This window comes from Hirundo rustica, chromosome 8, assembly GCF_015227805.2.
Source record: "Hirundo rustica isolate bHirRus1 chromosome 8, bHirRus1.pri.v3, whole genome shotgun sequence".
In the NCBI taxonomy this organism is placed as follows: domain Eukaryota; kingdom Metazoa; phylum Chordata; class Aves; order Passeriformes; family Hirundinidae; genus Hirundo; species Hirundo rustica.
In genome coordinates, this window is record NC_053457.1 from 34,705,502 (window position 1) to 34,730,501 (window position 25,000).

The window sequence follows — 25,000 nt, forward strand, 5'->3', positions numbered from 1 at the left end:
TTTTGTCTGTCTCATCTTAGCAGGGTGGTCTGTCACCAGCTTTCCCATCACAGGGCGTTTTGGAGCAGGAATGAGATAGGACCAGAGGGATGGGATGAATGGGAATGGCCTTGAGCTGAAGGAGGGTGGGTTTGGATGAGATGTGGGAAGGAATTCCTGGCTGGGAGGGTGGGCAGGACTGTCACAGGGTGCCCAGAGCAGCTGTGGCTGCCCCTGGATCCCTGGCAGTGCCCAAGACCAGGTTGGACACTGGGGCTGGAGCAGCCTGGGACAGTGGGAGGTGTCCCTGCCATGGCAGGGGTGGGATGAGATCAGCTTTAACATCCCTTCCAACCCAAACCATTCCAGGATTCTGATGTGGCTGTAATTCCCTAGATCCCGCTTTGCCCTCTGCGAGGAGGTTCAGATGTGATTCTAAGGTCACAGCAACTCTGCATCCCAAAGCTGCACCTCTGCACGGAGGAGTCCCAAAACTCCTGGGTCCAGCAATGAGGCATTCCCCTGGGATCCGGAGATTTGTGGGAAAATGGGAGAAACAAAAGCCATGCTGTGGCCAGGGCAGTCCGTGAAGGGCAGAATGTGTCTAAATTACACTTCCTATGCTCAGCCTTTAACAAGCTTCTTCTGAGGTGGCAGTTTATAGACTCTTATTTCAGTTAATTATAACAGCACTTTTTGAAACAGTATTTTTATTGGTTTTATTGATGCGCCCTGCTGGCTTTCCAATCCAGTGATTGGATCCTGCGTGGTTACCTGAGAGAAAAGCTTTTCCTCCTGGATGCAGGGGATGCAGAGATGCCCTGTGGCAGGGGAGGGCTCTCTTGGCACGTGCAGAAGGGCCCACCCTGCCAGAGCCTGCCCAGAGGTGTCCAAGGCACTGTGGAGTGTTGGGAACAGCAAATTCCTCATCAATTCGATCCAAATGAAGGGAAAAACTCCTCGTTCTTTGTTCTTCGTTCTCCTTACCATTGTATTTCTGTGGCTGAGGCCAAATTGGTCAGAGGTACAGGTAGTTCTTGACTGGGTGATGCCATTTTGGGGGCGATCCTGCTGACGTGGGCGGTAGCAGCCTCAAAGCCCTGCAGAAAGGCTTTGGAGATCTCTATTAACTATGCTGTTTTAATTGGGATATATTAGCTTTTCTACGGTGCTCTGAGGTGTCCCCAGAGTCTTCTGCTCTCCAGGTGAACACCCCCAGCTCTCCCAAGCCTGGCTCCAGAGCAGGGGGGCTCCAGCCACGGAGCGTCTTTGTGGCCTCTGGACTCACTTCAACAGGAGATGCTCAGGGGTCACTTTACACCCGCACTGGGAACTCGCTTTGAAAAAAGTCCTGGCCAGTTGAATCCTTAAGAGGTTCCTGATTTATCTGTGTCTTAATTCATTTTAATAGGCTGGAGGAGCTGCGGGTGCTGTTGATTATAATTCTCGGCGCTCAGTGTCATCTGGAATTCATGCACTGACGCACGTCAAGGTGGACATCCAAAGTCAGGGCCCAGTTCCAACATTTCAGCCTTAGGTTTTTGTCCTTCAGTGTCCCCGTGCACCAGATAAGAGACCTGGGTCTTGCCGTGTAAGGGTTGTAATGTGTATTTTAACTCCCTTAGGCTTGGTGGGTTGGGTTTTGGGGGGTTTTTTTGTGGTTTTTTTTGTTTTGTTTTGTTTTGTTATTTTAAATCCATGCATAATTGGGATTATATCTATCTGAGATATGTGGGGAAAAAAGTAAATTTGACTTCAGATACCAGTCAGCAGTTGGGTTATCAGTGCCAGGCAGGGTGCTGAGTGGGGCTGGTGGGTCTGTGGCCCTTGCAGAGGGCTGGGGGTGGTGGTGAATCCCCAAAATCAGCGAGGACAGCGGCGCAGCGCAGGGAATGCCGTGTGCGGTTTAAGGGTCCCCCGCAGCCAGCCCTAACACAGTTAATTGCCTGCGATAAAACCGACCTCCCAGGTCTGATGGGAGACTCCTTTTATATGAGGAAAAAGTGTTTTGTAGCAATTTCTTGTAAGTGCTAAAATTAACTGACTTTCTTTTAACCTAATTAAAGCTAGAACTGATGATATCACCTATGGTTAATGTTGCCGAACATCTCGGGCAGAGCGTGCTCCCGCTTGGAACTTGGCTCCAGTTCTGCTTCCTGCTTTGAAACATTTAATGTGAAGCATCTGCTCGGTTGTTGCTGGTTCAGGGTGTGCTCCATCTCCCCGGTTCTCAATCTAGAACAGGGTGGTCCTTTCCAACACACAAGATGCACAGAAACTGAGCTCCTTTTTTATCTTTTCAGCAAATTTTCCGGTCGTTCTGCTGCCAGCTCTACTGATTTGAAACGGAAATATTTATGAAGAGGTCACTCTGATATTAGGAATATTTGTGCTCCCTCAATAGGGCCCAGCTGTTGGTCTTTGAAGGGTTTCATTCATGGAGGGGAGTGGGTGGGGAAGGTCTCTGAGCTGATAGAACTCCCGGTGCTGATGAGCACCAGAGCTCACTGTGGTTGGCTTGGCCTGGATGACACAAATGAGGCAGGATGAAGTCTGGAGAGACCAGGAATTAGTCTGGAGAAGCCGTGGGTGGGAAAGAGGAAGAAAGCAGTACTGGAATGGGTGACCAGTGTGGAGGTGGAGGAGGAAATCAGCAGGAAATCAGTAAGGTCAGACTGAGCGGTGCATTCATGGTCCAGACCCTGTGAGGTCAGCAGGGTGGCGGTGGCCAGCGTAGGAAGAGGGCAGAACTTTAAGGGTGGCCTAAGGAGAGGACTGTGGATAGGAGGGACAGGACACAGGGAATGGCTTCAAACTGCCAAAGGTCACGGATAAATGGAATGTGGGGGAGAAATCCTTCCTGTGAGGATGTTGGGGCCCTGGCACAGGGTGCCCAGAGCAGCTGTGGCTGCCCCTGGATCCCTGGCAGTGCCCAAGGCCAGGTTGGACACTGGGGCTGGAGCAGCCTGGGACAGTGGGAGGTGTCCCTGCCATGGCTGGGGTGGAACAAGATTATGTTTAACATCCTTTCCAACCCAAACCAGTCTGGGCTTGAGGGAAGGAGGGTGGCATGAAGGGCACTGGGACGTGCACAGAAGATTGAGGTGGCTGAAGAACCAGAACTTTGTGGTTGTCCTTCCTCCTGGCTGTTGCTTCAACAGAGATCTTTGTTCCTAATGGGATTCACTGTCTGCGAAAACAATAAATGCTCAGGGAAAGGGAGCCAAGCCCACACACGCAGAGCATTGTTTTCCTTGGATGTGTTTCAGGTGTTCCTCGGGAAGTCACCGCCGTGGTCTCGCAGTGCCACATCCCAGGGCAGGATCTTGTTTGAAATCTGTGTCTCCCTGTATAGGATTCCAATCAAAACTTTAATGGTCCAGGGCAGTGAATAGCATTTAATGACCTTCAGTGCTATCACTTGAGTCTTTTGGGCATTGACATTGATTTTCCTTATCTTGGCATGTGGAGACAGGAGTCTCACTCCATCCTTTGAAGTGTTTGCTGGTGCACGCCAGGGGCAGGGGATAAGCAGGGAGCAGCTTTGCAGGGACCGTGGGCTTGGGCAAGCCCAGTTCGGCCCCCAAATTTAATGCCATTAATTGCAAAAGTCGGGGAAAAAAATGAGCCTATTCGGAAATCTCTGTATTTACTCAAGAGGTGTGTTTATTTATTACTTCTTGTATCAATAATTTAATCTATTGATGTATTATGTAATTAATCATATATTTATTTGTTATATTATTTATTTGGAATTTATGTCATGTATATGATGCCCAAATCTCTGTGCAGGTGCTCCCTTTCCCAGGGCTAAAGGGAGGATGCAGAATTTCTCACCAATCAGATCCGTAAGAATTTGCATCCTCCAGAACAGATAAAAACAGAATAAGGAAAACATTGCACAGGTTGTATGACAAGGACTGAGCCTGACTCAGCTCTGGCTTCTTGTGTTCTTCCCTAAATGCATCAATTTTTTCTTAATAGGTCTTAAAAGGAGCAGTGTCGGGGCTGTTCGACAGGAATTGGGGTTTTTTGCTGTTTCTTGCAGCTCTCATCCCTTTTTTAATCTCTCCCTCCCATCATAGAGCCACTTCATTTATAAGCAGCTAAATTAAACTGTGTCAGGATGTGCTAGCCCATGAATTTTAAACCTAAAAAGACGCTTTGTTCCTTGATTCAGCAGTGGGGAAGAAATGCAGCGGAGCCACCCGGCTATTTGAACTCTTTATTTGCCACATTTACAATATTAATAACGCTGTTTCCAGAAGTTGTCACATCAAGTAAAAGATCTTCATTCCCGGGCTGCCTTTTGGGGCCAAATCGAGACTGGATGCATGCATTTAATAAATTGTAGTCTCAAGTAGTCATTTTGGTAAATAATTAGCTTGGGTGGAAGAATAAGTTAGCATATTGTATGCATCTAATGCTGCAAATGTACACCCAGCAAACTTTGCTATTAATCAACAGTCAAGCACTGTAAGTTGGGTCTCATACATAATGAATTGTCCTTAAACCTCCTGGGCTTCATTGATAGAAAAATAAGAGAAAACACCAGTGTAGTAGGCTTTGGAATAAAATTTAACGAGATTGCTCTGCATCCCGTAATCGGTTTGGAGTCATTAGAGACCAGATAATTCAGCTGCAGTTTTGGGGTGGCTTTAGCCTTCATCTATCAAAGAAAGGCTGCTTAAATGACATTTAGGTGTGGATGAAATACATTTTTAGTTAATTTCACAACGAAGGCTCCAGTAAAAATATCGACTCACCCTGGGTTGTTGTGGAACAAATAATGCTGCCTCGCTAAGTGCCATTTTAATGTTAATTTCTGTGTGCTAATCATCGCTGATTCTTCCATTTGAAAGGTAACACACCAGCTATTCCTCCAAGAGAAAACTAGTGTGCTAAGATAAACACAGATCTATATAATTGTGAGAAAAAGACAGCCTTCAGTTTTCAGATAGTGCAACTTTTTTCTGTTATGAATTCACATGTGTGAGAGTTATGTGACAACTTGTTTTCAGTCATTTGCTGATTAAAAAAAAAAAAAAAAGTGATTTATAACCCAATAATTTTAAAATTATTCTGGCCACTCATACGTGTTTCATGGCATGAGTTACCATTCAGGTCCTTGAGGATCAACAGTGACTTCTCCTGCAAGTGTAAAAATCCTAAACTCTGGTTTAGGAGCTCCGTTATTAACTGTTTATATATATATATATATAAACTAATACAAATATTAAGAATTAACTATACTAATGACACCAGGCTCTTCCCACTGTCAGGGAAGAAAATCACCCCCCAAAAAATTTTTAAAAAACCCTAAAATTACAAAAGGACAAAATTTTAAATTATGAAAAATTACCAAAAAAAAAAAAAAATTTAAGAATTAATAATGTAATCTGAGTTTGCCTACATGTATTAATGACACTTTGCTGACTCCTGGCTGGAAGGGGTTGCAATCTTTTTTTAGTTGGGGAGATTTTTTTTCATTTCTGCCTTAAACAAAGAAAAAAAAATCAAAAAATTTCAAATTGAAGTAAAGGGGACTCAGTTTCTGAACCTCTCCTTAGGCAAGCCACTGGAAGGTGAGGTGGTTTTCCAGGGCTAAAACACTCAGGTGTGTGTGGCTGGAGGCAGTGGAAGTGGGATTTGGATGTCACATCCAACCAATCAATTACGTTTAATATTATCAATAGTATGAATTAAAATTATTTATCAAATTAAATAATTTCACATATATAAAATTATTATTTTTATGTTATATATGAATATGTTTGATATAAACGTATTATATATTATTATATCTTTTTATATTATATAATATATTAATACATAATATTTAGTATTAAAATATATTTTATGTTATGTACTTAATATATAATATATAATTATGATACATTATATAATATATTATGTATTATAGATTTAAATTATATATAATATATATTATATTTTATACATAATATTATCTATTATTATCTATTACATATTACATATTATATATTACATATATTGTATATTGTATATTATATATTATGTATTGTATATTATATATTACATATTACATATTACATATTATATATTATATATTATATATTATATATTATATATTATATAGTATATATTATATATTATATATTATATATTATATATTATATATTACATGTCATGTATACTGTATAGTGTATAATACATTCCATTTTTAATATTTGAAATATTTTATAAATAGACATCTATTTTATAAACATGTTATGGGAGCTGCTATGACATTCTCGTGGTATTTATTTATCCTAAGGATGCTGCCAGCTCCTGGCTTTCCCCCAGGGAATGTGCCAGCAGCGTCATTGTCCCTTCCTCTCAGCACAGCTCAAGGTCCACCTTGTTCCCCTTGAGTTTCTGAAGGACTGGGGCAAAAAGCAGCTCAGAAATAAATGCTGAACATCCTGCCACTTCAGGACATGGCTGCTGCCAGCATTTCTCTGGTTTTCATCATGGCTGAGCTATTTGGGATGATCCCGAAGCCAATCCTCTGCTTACATGTTTATTTTGGAAGCACCTTAGAAACTTCCCGTTCTTGGCAGTGGCTTTGGAAGGAGCCTGTTAAACTGAAACAGGTGCTGGTGCTGCTTTCCTCCCCCTCCGCTAAAAACCAGCTTTTCCTTCCTTTCATCTCATGCAGAGATGAGGAGGCACAGGAGGGGCAGGGCTGGGATGGAGCCTTGGGAAGACACCTCTCAGCTGCGTGGCTGCAGGAGCCAGCTGGATCCCCGGCCTCGGGCAGCCTCGGGAAAGGGCTGGAACGGAAAGGAACACGTAGGATTGCAGGAGGAATGGCGTGGAATAGCTGTGGTGTGTGAAAACCCTAATCCTGTGGTGGGTTCCCACGTCGGGATTGATCTTGGGTTCTCTTGGACATCACCACCACGGGCTGGAGATGTGCAGGAGCAGTGCCTGGCCTGGAAAAAAGCTCTTTGTGAGACACACCAAACTGGAAAAAAATATATATTTCTTTCTATATGTCTTTAGATAGCTTAAAATGAGCTTTTATTTCCGATAGAGGAGTTTATAGTTTTAATGAAGCATCCCCCAGCAAAGCCATGTTGGTTGTGTGGAGCTGAATATCCATTTACCCCAAATATCCCCAAAACGTTGAGGCAGACCTGTGACAGACATGGGACACTGCTGACATATTAGAGGGTACCACGTTACTGCAAACAAACAAACAAAAAAATTCGGGTCAAAAATAAAATAAAAATAAAATAAAGTAAAATTAAATAAAATTAACATAAAATATAAAATGCACACTTAACCCCAACAGCAACAATTGTTTGCTGACCAGGTAGAAATACAAAACCCTCCACTTCGAGATTTTTGGGATGCCAGCACCCAGCATAGTTCAGGAATGAAAACAAGTGGAGTGACAGACTCTGATGAAAGTGGAAGTGATTTCAATAATATTAATGTGGTTTAAATAAATGTTTCTCATGATTCCAGCCCCACTGCAAGGAAAAAAAAAAAAAAAAAAAAGGCATTGGTAGTTTTTAAGGAAAAATTAAAAAATTCTCCAGGGTGAAAGCAAAGCAGTCAGATTTCTCTACATATTTAGTTTGGGGTTTGGGATTTTTTTTATTTTTCAATGAAGACGCTTATGTTATTTTTCTGTATAAAATTAAAATTGCATCTTGCTGATCACAAGTTTAAGATTTAAACTTCCCATCGGTGAAGCAGTGAATGGCCACTTTGGCCACCACCCTGTGTGCTGCAGTGCCTCTGTGATCCTTTCTCTGGGAGACTCCCAGAGCAGGATATTAAGAAATGCCCTTTTTTTCTTTTTCATTCCGGAAGTTTAGGCCCAGGTAGCTCATATGACTCTTAGGTGTGTGTTTTTCTCTAAATTTCAACTTCCTGCCATCCATCCTGACTCAGAGGTGCTCAAAGATCCGTGCCTGGAGCAGGGTGTTGAGAAACCAAGAAATCTGATGCTGAGCAGAGGGATTTCCTTCCAGGGAGGGAATTTCCCATGATGTAACTCCTCTGCTCTTCTTACGAATGTTTTGAGACCACTTTGACTCCGCTTTTTGAAAGGTACTTAAGAATTTGAGGCCTGAGAAAATCCTTTAAAAGGCAGCTGGCGTTTTCAGTCGGATATTTAATGCCGAGGTAGTTTGTGGAAGTTCTGCTATGCAAGTTTGGAAAGGGAACGGGGAGGAGGGAAGGGCAGGGAGGGGAGGAGACACCCATGCCTGAGTTATGTGCCTTCTTTTTCTTTATTAAAGCTGTCAAATTCCCAGGAATAGCTGTTGCCACCTCTAGCCAAGCAAAATTAATACAAAGGTTTTCCCTTTTTTCAGCTCCCTGCCAGTTTGAAGCTCTGTGTGTGTGTGTGTTGGCACGTGGAGGTTGTATCCTGCAGGAAAAGAAGTCAGTGCATTCCTGGAAAGCAAATCCATTTCTGCCTTGCAGAGCATTCCCTTTCCTGGCCAAGGTGGCGGTGGCAGCTGTTGGGAAAGCCTCTGGTGTTGAATTGCTGGGAGAACGGGCCCACCAAAAACATCTGGGGATGTTCAGCAGCGGCAGGGCGCTGCGATTAAAAGCAGCAATTGAAAAGAAAATTAAAAATAAATTCTACCCAAACATCTCCTGCCAGGGAACACCTGGAGAAGGGAGGAGCATGTGTGTGATGGTTTGGCAGGGAATGGAACCCCAAATCCCACCCAGTGCCACCCCTGCCATGGCAGGGACACCTCCCACTGTCCCAGGCTGCTCCAGCCCCAGTGTCCAACCTGGCCTTGGGCACTGCCAGGGATCCAGGGACAGCCACAGCTGCTCTGGGAATTCCATCCCAGCTCCTCCCCACCCTCCCAGGAAACAATCCCATCCCAATCTCCCATCCATCCCTACCCTCTGGCAGTGGGAAGCCATTCCCTGTGTTCTGTCCCTCTGTCCTTTGTCCCAATTTCCTCTCCAGCTCTCCTGGAGCCCCTTTAGGCCCTGGGAAGTGTTCCCAGAGGCTCCCTGGCTGCTCCCCTCTTGTTTTGGTGGTGGTTGGACGCCCTTGGCCTGGTCCCTGTCTGCAGTTGGAGGCAGAGGCCGGACCTGCTGCTCCCAGAGCCTTGAGGAGATGGAGTTTTCCTGTTTTATTGTGACTTTACAGCCCAAATGGTTTCCAGACTCCCAAGAATGGGAAACAGGATGATGCAAAAAACATAAGGAGACCGTAGCTTTGTGCACTCTTCGTGCTCTCCTGGATAAATGGAGCAGAAAGGTCTCCCCACTTCTCTCCCAGGTTTCAGAGGAGTTATTGTCATTATAGTCTCTCATTATTTTGTTGTAGCTCCAGCAATTCACAGTGAAACAGAGCTGGATTCTGTTGTGTTTTACCTGTGTGAAATAATGGATTATCCATGCTGTTGGGAGCTTGGTTTGAAGTCCATGTCATGGGGAGTCGTGTACAAAAGTTTGTGCATGGATTCTTATCCTTTTCTTTTAGCAGAGATACCATTAATCAGGAAAACAGCATAAAATAGACACCAGTTTTAAAAAGCAACTTGATCCTACTTCACATGCACAAAGGAAAGTCAAAAGCATCAATTTGAATAAATAAACGGAAAGAGAAGTAAAATTGCACTTAACTCCTACCAACCTGGATCCAAAGCTGATTCTGCAGATTTCTTTTGCCTGTGCTCCAAGCCATGGACTCCTGTGCAGCTGCTGGAGTGTTTTAATTGTCCTTCTCCACATCCCTCCACTTTCCCATCAGTAATTACGTGGTCTTCAGTGGCTCACAATTAATCAGAAGCTGAGCTGGGGCTGGGGGATGGCAGAGCTGTTTGATCAGGCACCAGGCGAGCTGGGGCTCCTCTTCTGAGGGCGGCTGTGCCCTGGCCCCTGGCACATCCCTGATCCCACCCGGAGGCTGTGCTGATTATCCCGGGATCCCGGCTCCGCACTGGGCTGGATCAGGCTCTGGAGATGTTGGGTCTCTCTGCACAGCTGCCTCGTGGCCAAAGCAGAGCCGGGCTCTTTGATGCCGTTCCTGCAGCATCACTTGGTTCATTTGCTTTGGCTTTTTACTTGGAAGAGTCTCACATTTCCTTTCCCCTTCTCGCAGCACGCTCAGGAATTGGGGTTGGTTTGCTCTGTCCCCGTACCTGGCGGGCACAGTCACTCCAATTTTCTCTTCCTTTGTCTCAGGTTCACACGTATTTTGATGTTGCCACTATTTTCTCTTCATTTTCTTGCTTTGGGGCACATCCAACCTCTCACCAGAAGACTCTTGCTGTTGAGGTCTAGCACTGAAAAACTTCTGGCTCTGGCTTTATTTCCAGCTGGGAGAAAAAGCTGCAAGAACCAGAAAACCTTTGGATGATCCCTGGTGGTGGTGAGGGTTGTGGATATGAGAGGTTTGCTGGCAGGGGTTGCTGTTCTGGCCATCACCCTTGATGTTGTGTCCATCATTTCTCATGGATGCACTGCTCATGGGCTGTGTGTTCGTTGCTGTCCTCACACGTCTCTGCAGTTCTGAGAGACCCCCTCCCCACCACACCCCAGCCTTGGGAAGCACCAGGAGAACACCACCACCCCTTTCCCAGCACTATTCTGCACCCTTGAAAACATCCAGCTTGGAAAACACAGCTGGACACCTGCAAATCCAGGGTTCCCTTTTTCATTGCCCTCATCCACACGTTGCTCTTCCAGAGGAAAAGAAAAAAAATAAGGAGCAAGGGAAGAAGCACATTTTTATTTACAGATGCCTTCTGTTCGCTCACTTTGCTCCTCAGCCCCTGCAAGCACGAGCTGCCATTGAAAATCAAATGAATTCTCAATTGCTTCCTTCCAATTCAATCAGGGGAGGGAAGCAGAGACCTGCCACGGCGCTGGAGGAAGCGGGGCCGGGGAAGGCGTGGAGCAGCAGGGAGCTGCTTCCTTCCCTCCTTCCCCAGGGATGGGCCTGGGGACAAGGGACTGCACCCCCGGGGGACACGGAGGAGGAGCCTCACCTCCATCCATCCTGGAAGCACAAGGATGTGTCCCCCACCATGGGTTTGGGCAGTGCTCTTGCTCCCTGGCTTTTTCCTCGTACAGATTTTCCGTGGGTTTTCTCACGGGTGTTCATAGCAGTGTGTCGTCTTTGCATTTGTTGGGGTGACGAGGGTGAGTTTTTCTTACTGCTGTGAGGAATCCTCTCTGAGGAGAAAAAAGGTCTGACTCCATGTTTTGAGGTTTTTATTTTGCTGGTACAGAGAGTGTGAACACTCGGTTTTACCACAGCGTCACGCAGTTGTTCTGGTCGGAAGGCGCCGTGTTGCTCCGCTCAAGGACCAGGCTGTCCATCCTGGTTTTGTCGTTTTTCCCACTGTAACGTTGCGTTTCTCTGTCTCTCAGCAGGGCAGAGACCTCGGCGGCGTGCGAGGTGTGCCCGGGGGCCGAGGAGCCACCGGAGCCGCTGCGGCAGTGCACGGCTTGGCTCCGAGCCTACTTCTGCGAGCCAGCGAGCACTGGGAGCCTGCCCGTGCCAGCCTTCCACCACCCCCTGCTCCAGAGAGGTCAGTGCCGCCCTCCCCGCCCTCTGCCACCAGCCAGCGGCCCCCAGCTCCCTCATCCTTGCTCTGTGAAATGGTTCAGCTGCTGAAGGGTCGGGGTGTGAACACACCGGAAGGGTTGTGGGCTGCTCGGTGAGGTGGTGGCTACTTAAAGTGGCTTCTGGCCACCAAGAGCGGGGGTTGAGGCTTTGACATCACTCTGTGCAAATCCCTGGCAGGACAGGGCAACCAGGGAGGGTCTGGCTCTGCTGCCAGGGAATAAGGGATAAGGAAGAGTGGAAATGGCCTCACATTGCATCAGCAGAAGTTGAGGTTGGAGATTTGGGAGAATTCCTTCCTGGAAAGGGCTGTCCAGCCCTGGCACAGCTGCCCTGGGCAGTGGTGGAGTGCCCATCACCGGGGGCATTTAAACGCCTTTGGATGTGGCCGTGGGGACACGTGTGGCCTTGGCAGTGCTGGGGAATGTTTGGAATTAATGGGCTCAGAGGGATTTTCCAGTCTCAGTGATTCCCTGATTCTGTGGTTCTCTGTCAGGAGAAAAGTGCCAGGGAAGCAGTCAGGAGTAGGTTGTGTAAAGTCGCTGTGGTTTTATTCCTCAAAGTTATCATAGATAATATACTGATATTTTTAAACAAAGGGAATTTTTACTAGGTTGTGCTATTTACAAATTTAGGTAAGAGCAACACCTGAGAAAAGTTCCTTGTCACCATTCCCCATTTATTGACTGTGTCCCTGAAGGCCTCACAACAGAAATTAATAATTTGAAATTAAATGGGCCCCATTATCAATAATAATAATAATAATAATAATAATAATAATAATAATAATAATAATTTCAGAAGTCTGATGTTTGCAGTGCCTTCTTGCCTGCCCCAAACATTTCTTGGTGAATAAGGGAATCTCAGGATCTGTGAGCTTTGCGCAGCAGCTTTGTTTCCATCTCCTGCACTTACTTTCCCATGTTATGCAAATTCCCCAGTGCCTGATCTTTCACAGTCAAATTCCAGGGTTGTTCTGGGGAATTTCTTTATTAGCTGGGATAAAATGAAGAGTCGTGTTGTGGAAACTTTAAGGCTGAGGTGGATGTGAATGGGCAGAGCTGGGTAGGAAATGTTACTGCCATCTCTAAACAGCAGCAGGGGAATTCTGCCTCCCGGATTATCCATCAGAAGATTATAAAACATGTAAAATAATGCTTCTTCTTTTCATTAGTTCTCCTAAATGGGCTCCTGAATTCTTTTTAGCTTTGTGGATGAAATTCCTTGGTGTGAGCAGTGCTGATCTTGTTTTAGCCGCTGGTTTGGGGTTCAGCCCTGAGAGGTTTGAGTTTGTAGAAGACTTTGGTCCATCCCTAGGGCACAACCTTCCTGTGCAGGCAGCACTGCAGGGCTCTGAAGAACTTAAAAAGAGGAAAAATAAGGATATTGTTAACAGGAAGCTTCTTGAGGAAAACAAGGGAAGGGAAGGGAAGGGAAGGGAAGGGAAGGGAAGGGAAGGGAAGGGAAGGGAAGGGAAGGGAAGGGACGGGAAGGGAAGGGAAGGGAAGGGAAGGGAAGGGAAGGGAAGGGAAGGGAAGGGAAGGGAAGGGAAGGGAAGGGAAGGGAAGGGAAGGGAAGGGAAGGGAAGGGAAGGGAAGGGAAGGGAAGGGAAGGGAAGGGAAGGGAAGGGAAGGGAAGGGAAGGGAAGGGAAGGGAAGGGAAGGGAAGATTCCACTGCCCACGGCTCCTCAGGGGGTTTGGGTGTGACCACCTGCACAGTTTGGGTGCTGTTCTCATTTCAACATGTTTAATTTAGCTCCGCTGTTTGCTCTTGGCCTGGGCCCAGGTGTGTGTGACTTTCATTGGGGGCAGGATTGCACCTACATCATGGAAATGCTAATGAAGGATTAATTGGCTCAAATCACGACATTGTGAGAGCATTTCTGTTATTCTGTCACTGTCTCCTACTAATATTTTCATAAAATAGAAAAAAAACTTGCATTGGAAGGAATGTGGAAATAGGTGTCAAAAACTGGAAGGAAGTGGTTTTAAAAGTTATGTAGGAGAAAGGTGAGGTAAAAATCAAATTATGACGGATTGCACTTCAGTTTATCTGCACATCAGAATTGCAGCTTTGCTAAATTAGGAATTTGGTATTTATTTACTTTTACACATTTACATTTGAAAGTGCCTGCTCATTTCTCCAGGCACTTAAAAACGCAGAGCAAACATCAGTGAGAGCATGAGGATCCACAGCCAGAAAGGCTTTTTCTCATCACTCTGATTTTCTTCCATTTCTGTTTGGCAGCAGCTCTGCAGGTGGGGCCCTGAGCAGTCTGGGATGGTGGAAGGTGCCCTGCCCATGGCAGGGGTGGAATGGGATGAGCGTTAAGGTCCCTCCAACCCAAACCAAGCTGGAATTCTGTGATTCCCTGATCATCAAAACCTTTGGCCCTTCTTTCCCCCATTCCCTGTAAATACCATGTACAGTATTGCTCTTTGATAGGAGATTTGCATTCCATCCTCCACTTTTGTAATCAGGACTGGCCGTTGCATAATTTCTTCTTAATCAGTGCTTATATCAAATTTTATTTTATTTTTCTCTGCTAACTTCATCTGGGGATCGGAAGGGTTTTGCTTATGCCAAAAAAAAACCCCCACATTAAAAAGGTTCCTCATCTAACAAAAAAAAATGTCTAAAGTGCTTTTGGGGTGAAGCGCTTCTCAATTCATGGTCAGTTTTCTGCAGCTGCTTTTGTGCCAGCTTTGAAGACTTAGCTCCTTGTGAAGAGAAAAATCATGACAATCATCTTTGATATAACAAAAGCAGAGAGATTTGCAGATTCAGAAAGTAGAGATGATCTGCTTTATATTTATTTAAGAAATTCCATAAAAATTCATCATTTGCTGTTTCAGTGGCTTCTCCCAATATCTTAAATTTTTCTGAAGTGCCTTTAATTTTCTAAATTTCTGTTGAATGGGGAAAAATGTGTTTAAAAGCACTTAAAATACAAAATCAACAATCAGTTCCTCTCGTAACTTGGCTTTGGAATGTGAACCTTGAGGCAGGCAGGACAATGATGGAATCACAGAACCATTAGGGTTGGAAAAGACCTTTCAGATCATTCCCAGCACCATCACCGTCCTCACCACTAATCCATGTCCCCAGGTGCCACACCCACCTGGTTTTTGAATATTTCCAAGGATGGTGACTCCACCACTGCCCTGGAGAGCCTGTGCCAGGGCTGGGCAGCTTTTCCATGGAGAAATTTTCCCTAATCTCCAATATAAACCTCCCTGGCACAGTCTGAGGCATTTCCCCAAATCCTGTCCCTTGTTCCCCCACCTGGGAGTTGTGGAGAGGGAAAAGTTTGGTCTCCAACACCTCCAAGAGTTGTCTCCTTACTGACTCTCCAGTTTATATGCCGCCAATATATTTATTTTTAAACATAATTGAAAATGTGGAACATAATTTCACGGCCAGCATTCGATGTGGAATCTCACTGAGCAAAGAGAAAGGCAGGTTTGCTCCGAGTGGCCCATCTCAGAAAAATCCCTGAACATTCCTAATGGGGAATGATGAATTGCCCTTAATGCGCCCTGGTCATTAGCTCCCTCTCTACAGGAAGAGGAAAATGGGAGCGTTGTTATTTTGAGGGCCGTGCCTGGGACGGGTGATTTGTGGGGCTGTGACAGGGGGAAGGCAATGCCTCTCCTGGAATTCCTGCCCTCCCTGTGTGGTGCTGCGGGTGGGTGGCTGCAGTGGCGGCGTGGCACAGGGGTGGCTGTGCCTGTGTGTTTGCAGACCAGATGGCTCATTAGAGCGCAGGAGCAGAGGAAATTGGAGGCACACCAGAGTTTTCCTTTTCGCCCTGTGACCAGCAGCAGCCCTGGGGTTCTGCTCCTTGCCTGCTGTGCTGTCCTCACTGGGATGAGTCCTTCGGATTCCTGAGGGTTCCTCCATCCAGTCCTTGTCCTGAGGGTGCACTGTTCCACTGGAGCAAAGCTGAGCTTTTCTCTCAATCCAGCTCAGTCCTCCTGTTCCTTCACACAAGCTGTGAATTCCTGTGCCAGGGCTCAGAGGTCTGGAAGTGGCAGGAGGGGCATTAATGATTTTAAACTGAAGAAGGGTCAATTTTTGTTGGATTTTGGGCTGGAATTGCTCCCTGAGGGTGTTGAAGCCCTGGCACAGGGTGCCCAGAGCAGCTGTGGCTGCCCCTGGATCCCTGGCAGTGCCCAAGGCCAGGTTGGACACTGGGGCTGGAGCAGCCTGGGACAGTGGGAGGTGTCCCTGCCATGGACAGGAACAGGATGGACTTTAGGGTCCCTTCCCACCCAAACCATTCCATGTTTCTGCCACATTCCAAGCCAAAGGCAGAGCCCAGCTGTGCAGAAGGACCCAGGAGGAGCAGCTGAGGGTGGAGAGCAGAAGGGAGAGCTCTGCAGCTGAAATTCCCCGTGCACCATGTACGTTATTCATCCAAGAGGGGATATTGATGAAACGCCTCATGCATAATGGGAGCCTTCAAAGGAGCTGGGAGCAGCTCCATTCTCCCGCCGAGGTGATGTAGCCAGGCCTGTAATCAATAATTACCCTGTGATTTCCTGCTCCTTCAGACACTTACACTGCCCAGGGCTGCTGGGAAATGCCAGTTCTGGGGTGAGGAAACTCCTCACTATCTGTGTCACCTCCGTGGAGTCACCCCTGGACTCGCCCTCCTCCCTGTGGGGCTGTGGGATCTCCCCCTGGAAAGCTCCCATGGAGAAAACCCTTCTGTAGCACATCCTGAGTACTCTGCGCCCTTCCAGAAGCACCTCTCTTACTCGTTTTGTTCGTTTTGCAACTTTCTAAACTATAAAAAAATCCCAGCTTGCAGCAAATTAACAAAGAAATTTTTTTTTTTTATATTTTTTGACTGTGACTCAGCAAAGGCCAGAGCATTTTTTTTTAATTCTCTTTGTGGTCGGAATATTTAAATCACAAGATTGTGGGGCTGTTAATTTGTCTACTTCTGAGATGACAAATTCAACATCCCCTGATGCTCACATTTAAAAGGGATTTCAGTGGCTGTGCTGCTCACCCTAATTATGGTATCCTGAGAGTAAATTTTTCCCACGTACAATTTATCCGTAGACTTTTTCAATATTTAAAAATTATTTCCATAAGAAAAACATTTACATTACTAAAATGAATTTCAGATCCCTTTTCCCTTCCTTTAAATTATAGTAAAAAAAATTTGCCAGAATCATTGATTTGGCCGAGATATTGTCAAGAAAAGCTGGAAGGTTTGAAGCTTCAGATGCCAGTTTGTGGATAAACTGTCCGCAACTTTTTTTAAATACATATTTTCATATTTCAGGCACGCACTTGTTCAGGTTCAATGTATTTAGTCAGTCCTGTGGTGACCTTTTTGTTCAGGTGTCATTTAAGTTCAGACTTATCATCAGATTTTGCTTCTAGGAGCAGTCCCTGGGATTTCCTTCATCTCTAGAGATGTAAATTAGATATAGGTTAGATATAGATAAGATATAGATTAGATATAGATATATATTTAAGGCATAACCATCCTTTATAGGAAAAGCAGCAAACTCAGCCGATAGAGAGACCAGGAGTCCAGGTATCATCTCTCCATGATTCCCTTATTTCCAGTAAAAATGGAAAATTCACTTCATTTATCTAGGAAAGTGGGAACCCAGCAAGTTATATAAACTGACAGAGACATGGATAGATGGGAGATTGGGATGGGATTGTTCCCTGGGAGGGTGGGGAGGGGATGGGATGGAATTCCCAGAGCAGCTGTGGCTGCCCCTGGATCCCCAGCAGTGCCCAAGGCCAGGTTGGACATTGGGGCTGGAGCAGGCTGGGACAGTGGGAGGTGTCCTTGTGTGGGACTGGATGAGCTTTAAGGTCTCTTCCAACCCAAATCGTGGATTTCTGTATTAGTATTTTGCAGTCTTGAGCTGCTCTGTTCACTTGCTGAGGAGGAGGCAGGACTTTGCCTTTTCCCGTGCAAATACAAAATGTCGGTTTTTTCTACAGATTTTTTGCTGCAATTTGTGAAATTCTCTTAATTTGGTACTAGAGGTTCGATTCATTAAAGGGGAAAAAAAAAACTTGAGAAATGTTTCTGATTTTCCTTTTCTCAACCCTGCAGCTTCATCAGACATGCAAATACATTTCTATTTAGGCTTTTAGAAAGTGTTAAATATGAAATAATCTGCTCGGAAATGTTCGTACTTCACATATCTGGACATGGCAGATTCAAGTGCAGGGAGCTGACAAGCTTTCCTATTTCTGTCTGCCAAATCAAAATTCAAATTCCAGAGACTGGCATCTCCTTTTATTACCATTTCATGTGAGAGGAGTTTTGATAAGCAGAAAGTCACTGTTTTGTGAGACATTTAATGGATTTTTACAATCCAATACTTTCCTACAATTTTCTGCAAACGGAAATCAATCCTCTCCAACCTTCAAAAATGGAAGCAGCAAAACCCCAAAATAGCTCAGTTACTTTTATACCTCTAATTCTTTTTCCAGCCCAGTTGGCCCATTGCTTTCTATCAACTATATGTATTAAAAAAAATACCTAAACAAACAAAAAACCAAAAAAAATCAATACAAATGCATTCTGGACAGAAATATCTGCAAAATTCCTGACCCAATTGCTGTTGAATTCACGCCAAAATTCCCATAATTTCCAGTGGAAGCCCGTCTGGTTTTAAGTGTTTCTTAAATACTTTTATTGAAGTTCATAGGGTAAATTTTGTGCCAAATTTGGGCCATTTAGGACAATTCAGGCCCTCTTAGGTGCAAACTTCCTCTTTGGCAGCACTGATTCCAGATGTCCATGGGGTTTTGGGGGAGCCTTTCAGGGTGTCCATCACTGATGTGACCTTGGAAGAGTCTCAGGATGGAGAGAGCAGTGTGTCTGTCCTGTCATGGGGAAAGCAGGGAAAGGGTCATTTATTAAAAAAAAAAAAATTACTTGCAGTAAGACAATCCTTTCTTACCAGTGTTTTTAACTTTATTACAGGTAGGCCATAATTAGATTAAAGGAGCATTTTATAAAGAGGGTGTTTTAGGTAAAAGTGGGTTGAAGGTCCACAGCCAGTGTTCACCTGTGCAATGGCAATATTTTTATTTGTTCTCAGAGAATTTGAGGGTGTGCAGCATTCAGGACTCTGAAACAGCTGCAGAGACGTGTGCATTCTGAAATTATTCCAAACTTTAGTTTGGAAAGAAAGGGTTTGTGTTTTGGTGGTGGGATGCTGGGAAGGAATTCTTCCCTTTGAGGATGGTGAGGGGATGGGATGGAATTCCCAGAGAAGCTGTGACCGCTCCTGGATCCCTGGCAGTGTCCAAGGCCAGGTTGCAGCAGCCTGGGTCAGTGGGAGGTGCCCCTGCCGTGGCAGAGGTGACACTGAGTGGGCTTTAAAGTCCCTCCCAACCCAAACCATTCCATGATTCCATGGCAAATATTTGCACAGAACTGCAGCTGGGCCAAAATCAGGGCAGCTTCACTCTAAAATCAGCAGCTCTAAAAGCTCACCTACGTGTGAGGCTTCTTTATAAAGAGAATTTGCTCAAAATCACATCCCTTTTCTCCCCATGAAACGAAAGGAATCAGTTGACCCTGATCTAAGAAACATTTTGACCAACCCGGTAACTTTTGACATTGCTGCTTGTAGATGAGATTTAGATTAAAAGGTAAGAATTGAAGGTGGAAAAACCCCACCAGTGTAGGAAAATGGCTTTTTTTGTCCAGAGTCATGTGCTCATCTTCACCCGGAGCCCCAGACCTCAGCACCTGCTCTCACTGCAGACCTGTGAGGAATAAGTTTAATTTAATTCATTTTTCCTTTGATTTGTTGGCTGGCTTGCCACACATGCAGCCCCGCGTAACCTTTCCACCCCTCCTTAATAAAAACCCATGCAATCAAGATAAAAGGAAAGGATTTTATAAATACAGCCTCCCACACCCGTTTTATTAATGAACTTTCAGGCAAGTTTACTTAAAACCCCGTATCGATAGGAAATACCATCAATACTCATATACATTTAACCTGCTTGGTGTTTCAAAGGTAATGTGCTTAATGGGACTGTTACTATGGTGAGCACCTTGTTTCTAAGTAATATTGTTAATTTTTTTTTTCCGGAAATGACAATATAGTGACATTTCTGACAGGCTTTTTATTAGGGGCACATAAATAAATTTGTCTGAGGGGAAAAAATTTATAACAAAGGCATTTTGCTGCTTCTTGACCTAAGGATGCCCCTTTCTGACCCGTTTCCAAGATGTTTTGCTACATCTACTGACCAGTTTATTTGCTGACCATTTTATTCTGGGGGAAAGAAGGTCTCGCTTAACTGGAAAAACACACTTTTCACTAGAAATTTGCATCCCGCACTCTTCTCAGAATAAAATATGCAAGAACAACATAAATGGCATACTCCTTTTTTTTTCCCTTTCTGTCTTTTTTCCCCATGAATTGGGCCTTTGATGTTCAAGAGGAGCCAGTATTAAAGGACATCCCTAGAAGGCTGTAGAAATTGTCCCTATTTATGACAAATGTAAAATAGTACAAATCTAGCTGAATGCGATGGTGTCATTAGTTTGTGAATCGCATCCTCGAAAATAACTGTGGAGGAGCCAAATCGGTTTAAAAGAAGATAACAAAATGGTTTAAGCTACTTAGGTTGAATGCCAATTATATTTTAATATTCAACTGAGCATATTTTACTAAGAAAAAAGGCAGCGTCGACGCATGCATAACTCATTGGCAGCGTCGACCAGCTGTGCCACTCTTCTCTTCGAATCACTTTGTGCATTTTAGTAGCATGGTAATTTAGTAGAGAACTACCTGAGTGATGGCATTTTCAATGAGCAGGTAATCTACAGAGAATTTTTATATGGTTATGAGTTCTGTGCTTCAGCCTGGCAACACAAAAATACATCAAGACCAATTACGGTATCAACTTTCAGCGTGATACCCTTGCCACGCAAGTGCATGTATTTCTGCCCCAGGCATTTCAAATTGCATCTAATTTGAAATCTTTGGGGTTTTAATTAAATTTCAGAATATATGGAATTCTTCATTAGTACCTGCTCTGAATAGCAGATTATACTTCTCTCAGTCTCTCGTTAAAGAAGTAGGCTGTGGTAAATAGCATGTTCAAGAACTGATCATTTGTGGTGCCTGGATATTGGGAACAGAAATAGTGAAATGCAAAATAATATCAAAAAGATTATTAGTCCAGTGAGGGACTCTTGATTTGTATTTTAATGGAATTTTACATTTCTCTTAATGATTTGCAAATTGTCCTCTGATTATAAGATGCATTAAGCTTTTCATTTTAATGGAGAGACACAGCCATTAGCAGAAATTTTTTTCTGTCTTCTTTTTAGAGTGCTTCCCTGCAGCAGATAAATATTGAAACCATTAACACCTTTTGATGTACTTTATAGTGCTGCAGCTTGGACCAGTACATGAATGAACATCACCCTTTTATATTTTTGCACTTTGCTGGAAGCTCCTGGTTGTCGTTCCGTAGGTGAACAATGACCGGAGCCCTGCGTTTCCCTACGTCTGTTTCCTTATAATTAATGTTCCAAATGTTTCGGGGAACATCATTCATATTTAATGCCAAAAAGAAGTAGTAAAGCCAACAAAAGTCAGGATCTGAAATGCAGATGGAGGGTGCTGTGACCTTAGCTCTGACCATCCTTCCAGGGACGAGGGTTTGTTAGGGATCCGCGGTGGGCGAGAACACAACCGGCTCCTTTGTTGCAGGCTCCAGAATGCACGAGCACTCTCCATTTGTCAATCTGAAAGTCAAATTTCCTCCTTGCTTTCAGCTTAACGTGAACCCTTAATGTTGTATAAACATGTTGTGCCTGTGCTGACTTCATTGGGTTTGGCAGGAGAGCACGGGATGAAGAGCAGCCTCTTTTTTGTGGTGGCTCGCGAAGCATGAGGAGGATTTTCCTGATGCTGCAGGTTTATGTAAAGCAGCAGGGTTGTTACATCAGGTAAACGTGTGATTATGAGCCTTACCAACTGAGGAAAATCCCTGTGACATTCTTTAGATGCTTTGGAAAATCAAATTCTTTAAGGGGTGCAGGACTGGGGTGTTTCCCCAACCCCAGCTGCTTCTCTCTCCCCAAATAACCCAAATTTCTGCCTGTGCCTCCTCAGGCTCCTCCTCTCCTGGCAGGTTACCTGTGAGAACTTCCTCCGAGCAAGGCACTGATTTTAGGGCTGCCTGTTAATTGAGCAACCTCGAATCTCTGAAATCCCATCAGGGGTCACTGGTAGGACTGCTCCTCTGTTTGCTTCCAGGATGTCTGTTTAAATAATTTGGATCTCGGGAATTCCAGTTGCAGTTCATTTGAGCAGCGCTGTGTGATGGCTCTGGGATCAGTCAAGAGGCCGAGTGACTTCATGGGATCTCACTTCACCTCTTCCCAGTTGTTCTGCTGGCTGCTTAAAGACATAATCCTTAAAAGAAAAAAGAAAAAAGAAAAAAGAAAAACAAAAAGCAAAAACACACCTTAACTTTGAGACTGAAGCCAGAAGATTCTGGGAATTATTTGCTGCTGCTGCTGCTGTGGCATTCTTGGAAGGATATTGTGAATTAGTGTTTGGAAAGTGCTGTGTACATCTCAGCTCCATCTATTAGGTATTTATAACTCAATAATAAATTAATACGAATTTCAAAAAAATCAGTACTTTGATACTGACTTCGTTTGTATGCAGTGAGAAAATTGTTCCATTTTATTGCATTTAAGCACTTTAATGAGAATTATTTTTAACGTGCACATTTACAAAGGAACTTACAGAAGGCTGAAGAATTTGCTGTTCCTTTTTTAGCCCAGCGAGGATCCTACACTTTGTTCACGTAGGGGAGCACATTTGCATTGCATGCTTCGTATATTAATTTTCTAGGCCAGGTTATCTTTGGCAACAGGATCTTCAGAAAGCAACTGAGGGTGCCGATTCCTTGATCCGGAGTCCTTTGGGAGTGGATATTTGGGGCCTTGCCGAAGAATGAAACGGTAAAAGCACCTCATCAGTGTAACTCTAAGTGGAATTACAGAGAAAAAGCAATTCTGTGGGCAGCAGGGAAAAATAGAGGAGAGATGCTGGGGCCTCCCAACCTCTGTCATCAGCCTTGCTGGAGGAGAACACCAGGACACCTGTGCTGAGTAATCCAGTGGTGACTCAGTGTGGGCAAAGGTTTGCAGAGAATTAAAGTTTCCTCTCTCCCAAATAACCTGGCTTGGCATTGCCCTGCTCCCTGAGTGGGTATAAAATAGGTTTGTGGAGGTACTTGGGGGATGCAAGGGCTTCCTTCTGGCTGAATGTCTTGGATTGGAAGGGAGTTTAAAGATCCTGTAGTTCCAAATCTGCATGACGTTCCAAATACGTAGCACATGATAATGCGGGGTGGGAGAAGAAATATCCCCATTCTTGTAAGATGATGTAACAAATTCCAGTTTGCAAAATCAGTTTTACACAATCTGATGTCAAAATCTGTGGATTTATTCCCTTTTCATGGAATCCCAGAATGATTTGGGTTGGAAGGGATCCCAAATCCCACCCGGTGCCACCCCTGCCATGGCAGGGACACCTCCCACTGCCCCAGGCTGCTCCAGCCCCAGTGTCCAACCTGGCCTTGGGCACTGCCAGGGATCCAGGGGCAGCCACAGCCGCTCTGGGAATTCCAGCCCAGCCCCTCACCATCCTCACAGGGAAGGATTTCTTCCCAATATCCCATCCATCCCTGTCTTCTGGCCGTGGAAGCCATTCCCTGTGTCCTGGCAGCTCATCCCTTGTCCAAAGTCCTTCTTCAGCCCCTTTTCCTTTTCCTTTTCCTTTTCCTTTTCCTTTTCCTTTTCCTTTTCCTTTTCCTTTTCCTTTCCTTATCATGGGAGCCCTGCAATGATGACCAGTAATCCTGGGATTATCTGTGAATTTTAGAGGCCATGTCTCACATTTCCCTCATGGTAGTTCTGGATTTTGTGTTCTGAGGTGGGATTTGAGGTTCTTGTTGAGGTTTGTCACTTTACTTCTCCAAATTTGCCCAATTTGTGCTCAGTTTTGCTGCCCAGTTTTGCACTCCCAGGTTTAGTTGATGATCCTGACCAAGGCCTCAAACCAAACGTCCTGATGAGTTGGAAACTTTGATGTGAGTGAGCTTAATTTATAGGGACGAGTTGGAAATTGTGTTTTATCAAGGTGTGTGAGCACTGAGTCCTCTATCTACACCTTGCCTTTTGAATTCAGTATTATTCATTAATAATTAATAATACACTTGCAGCAGATCCATAAATCTGGGGAGTTTTCTGCAGAACCTCCCTGCTTGTTCCAGTCCAACTCTGACCAGATGGAGCTGCCTTCCCATCAGCGCAATCAGGAAACTCCGTCTCCTCTGATTTATTTGATTTAGGATCTGTAGGCAGGTTTGGGTTTCTCATTGACAGGATGAGTCAGAAGAGCTGCAGCCCGTGAGGCTGCTTTTCTGCTGAGTTCCAACAATGCAGATCGGGGTGAATTCAGTTTAATTATTCTTATTTCCTCTGGAGAAGGAGAGGAGTGACCTTCCCAGGGCTGGCAAAAAACAAGAACTCCAAGAAAGGGGGGGAAAAAAACCAATAGAGGTGGGACCAGGAGGTGCGTTCAGTGTAGACCACCAGGAATTTCTGAATTTTGAGTCAGGTGTTGGCCATTGGTGACCTCTTGCCACACAGAGCCGTGAGGGAGAACAGTTCAAGCTCTGTCTGCAAGGTGCAGCTGATGAGGAGAACTTCGAAGCCGCCCAGGTGAAGTTCTTGGTGAGTCCCAGCTCCCCGACAAAGAGAAATAGAGGCAAGTCCCTCATTTATTTCTATCTCGAATGGGGAAATAGAAATTTAATTTTCTGGCCCAGTCACTTAGAACTTGCGGCTGAGCTGGTGCGTGGTGTCTCTGGAAGGCCCATTCTGTGTGTGTTCCAGAACAGGAGGAAGGGTTGGATAGCAGTAAATAATGATAAAATATGGCCAGTTAGGCTGAGTTTGCAGTGATAAGGCAGTGGTTGAGTTTCCCTGATCTGCAGGTCTCTTGTATTTATGTCTACAGCAGTTCCTGTGTGGGTTTAAAATGTCCATAAAGTCACTAGCAGGTTATTTTTATGTACTTTGCGCAATTTCCTGCTCCCAAAATTGACGTATTTGAAACAAAGCAAAAAATATTTGCTCCTAAATGAGATTTTTGAATGGGAAATGTTAGCCTGGAGAAGATTTCTGTCCCTGATCATACAGCCTGGAGTTAAAGCGTTGTAGAAATACCAACGGGTCTTTGTTGGTGCCCCAGGTTTGAGTTGCAGGGTTCGGATCTGTGTCTCAGCCTCCCCTCCTAAAGCTCTCCATGCTCCCTGCAGTGCCCAGGTAGGAGTTAAGACATCCCCAAAACAAAACTCTGAGTGTTCTGCTGATTTTAAGCCACTTGTGTTCACAT

At 44.7% G+C, this 25,000-nt stretch overlaps 1 protein-coding gene across 1 annotated transcript in view; it reads left to right on the plus strand.

Annotated features, from left to right (window-relative positions):
* MGMT (O-6-methylguanine-DNA methyltransferase) overlaps positions 1–25,000 on the plus strand; it is a 138,895-nt gene that overhangs the window by 97,760 nt on the left and 16,135 nt on the right. Inside the window, exon 4 of the mRNA XM_040071227.2 lies at positions 11,365–11,525. Coding sequence (XP_039927161.1) covers positions 11,365–11,525 — 161 coding nt within the window. The remainder of the gene's footprint in view (positions 1–11,364; positions 11,526–25,000) is intronic.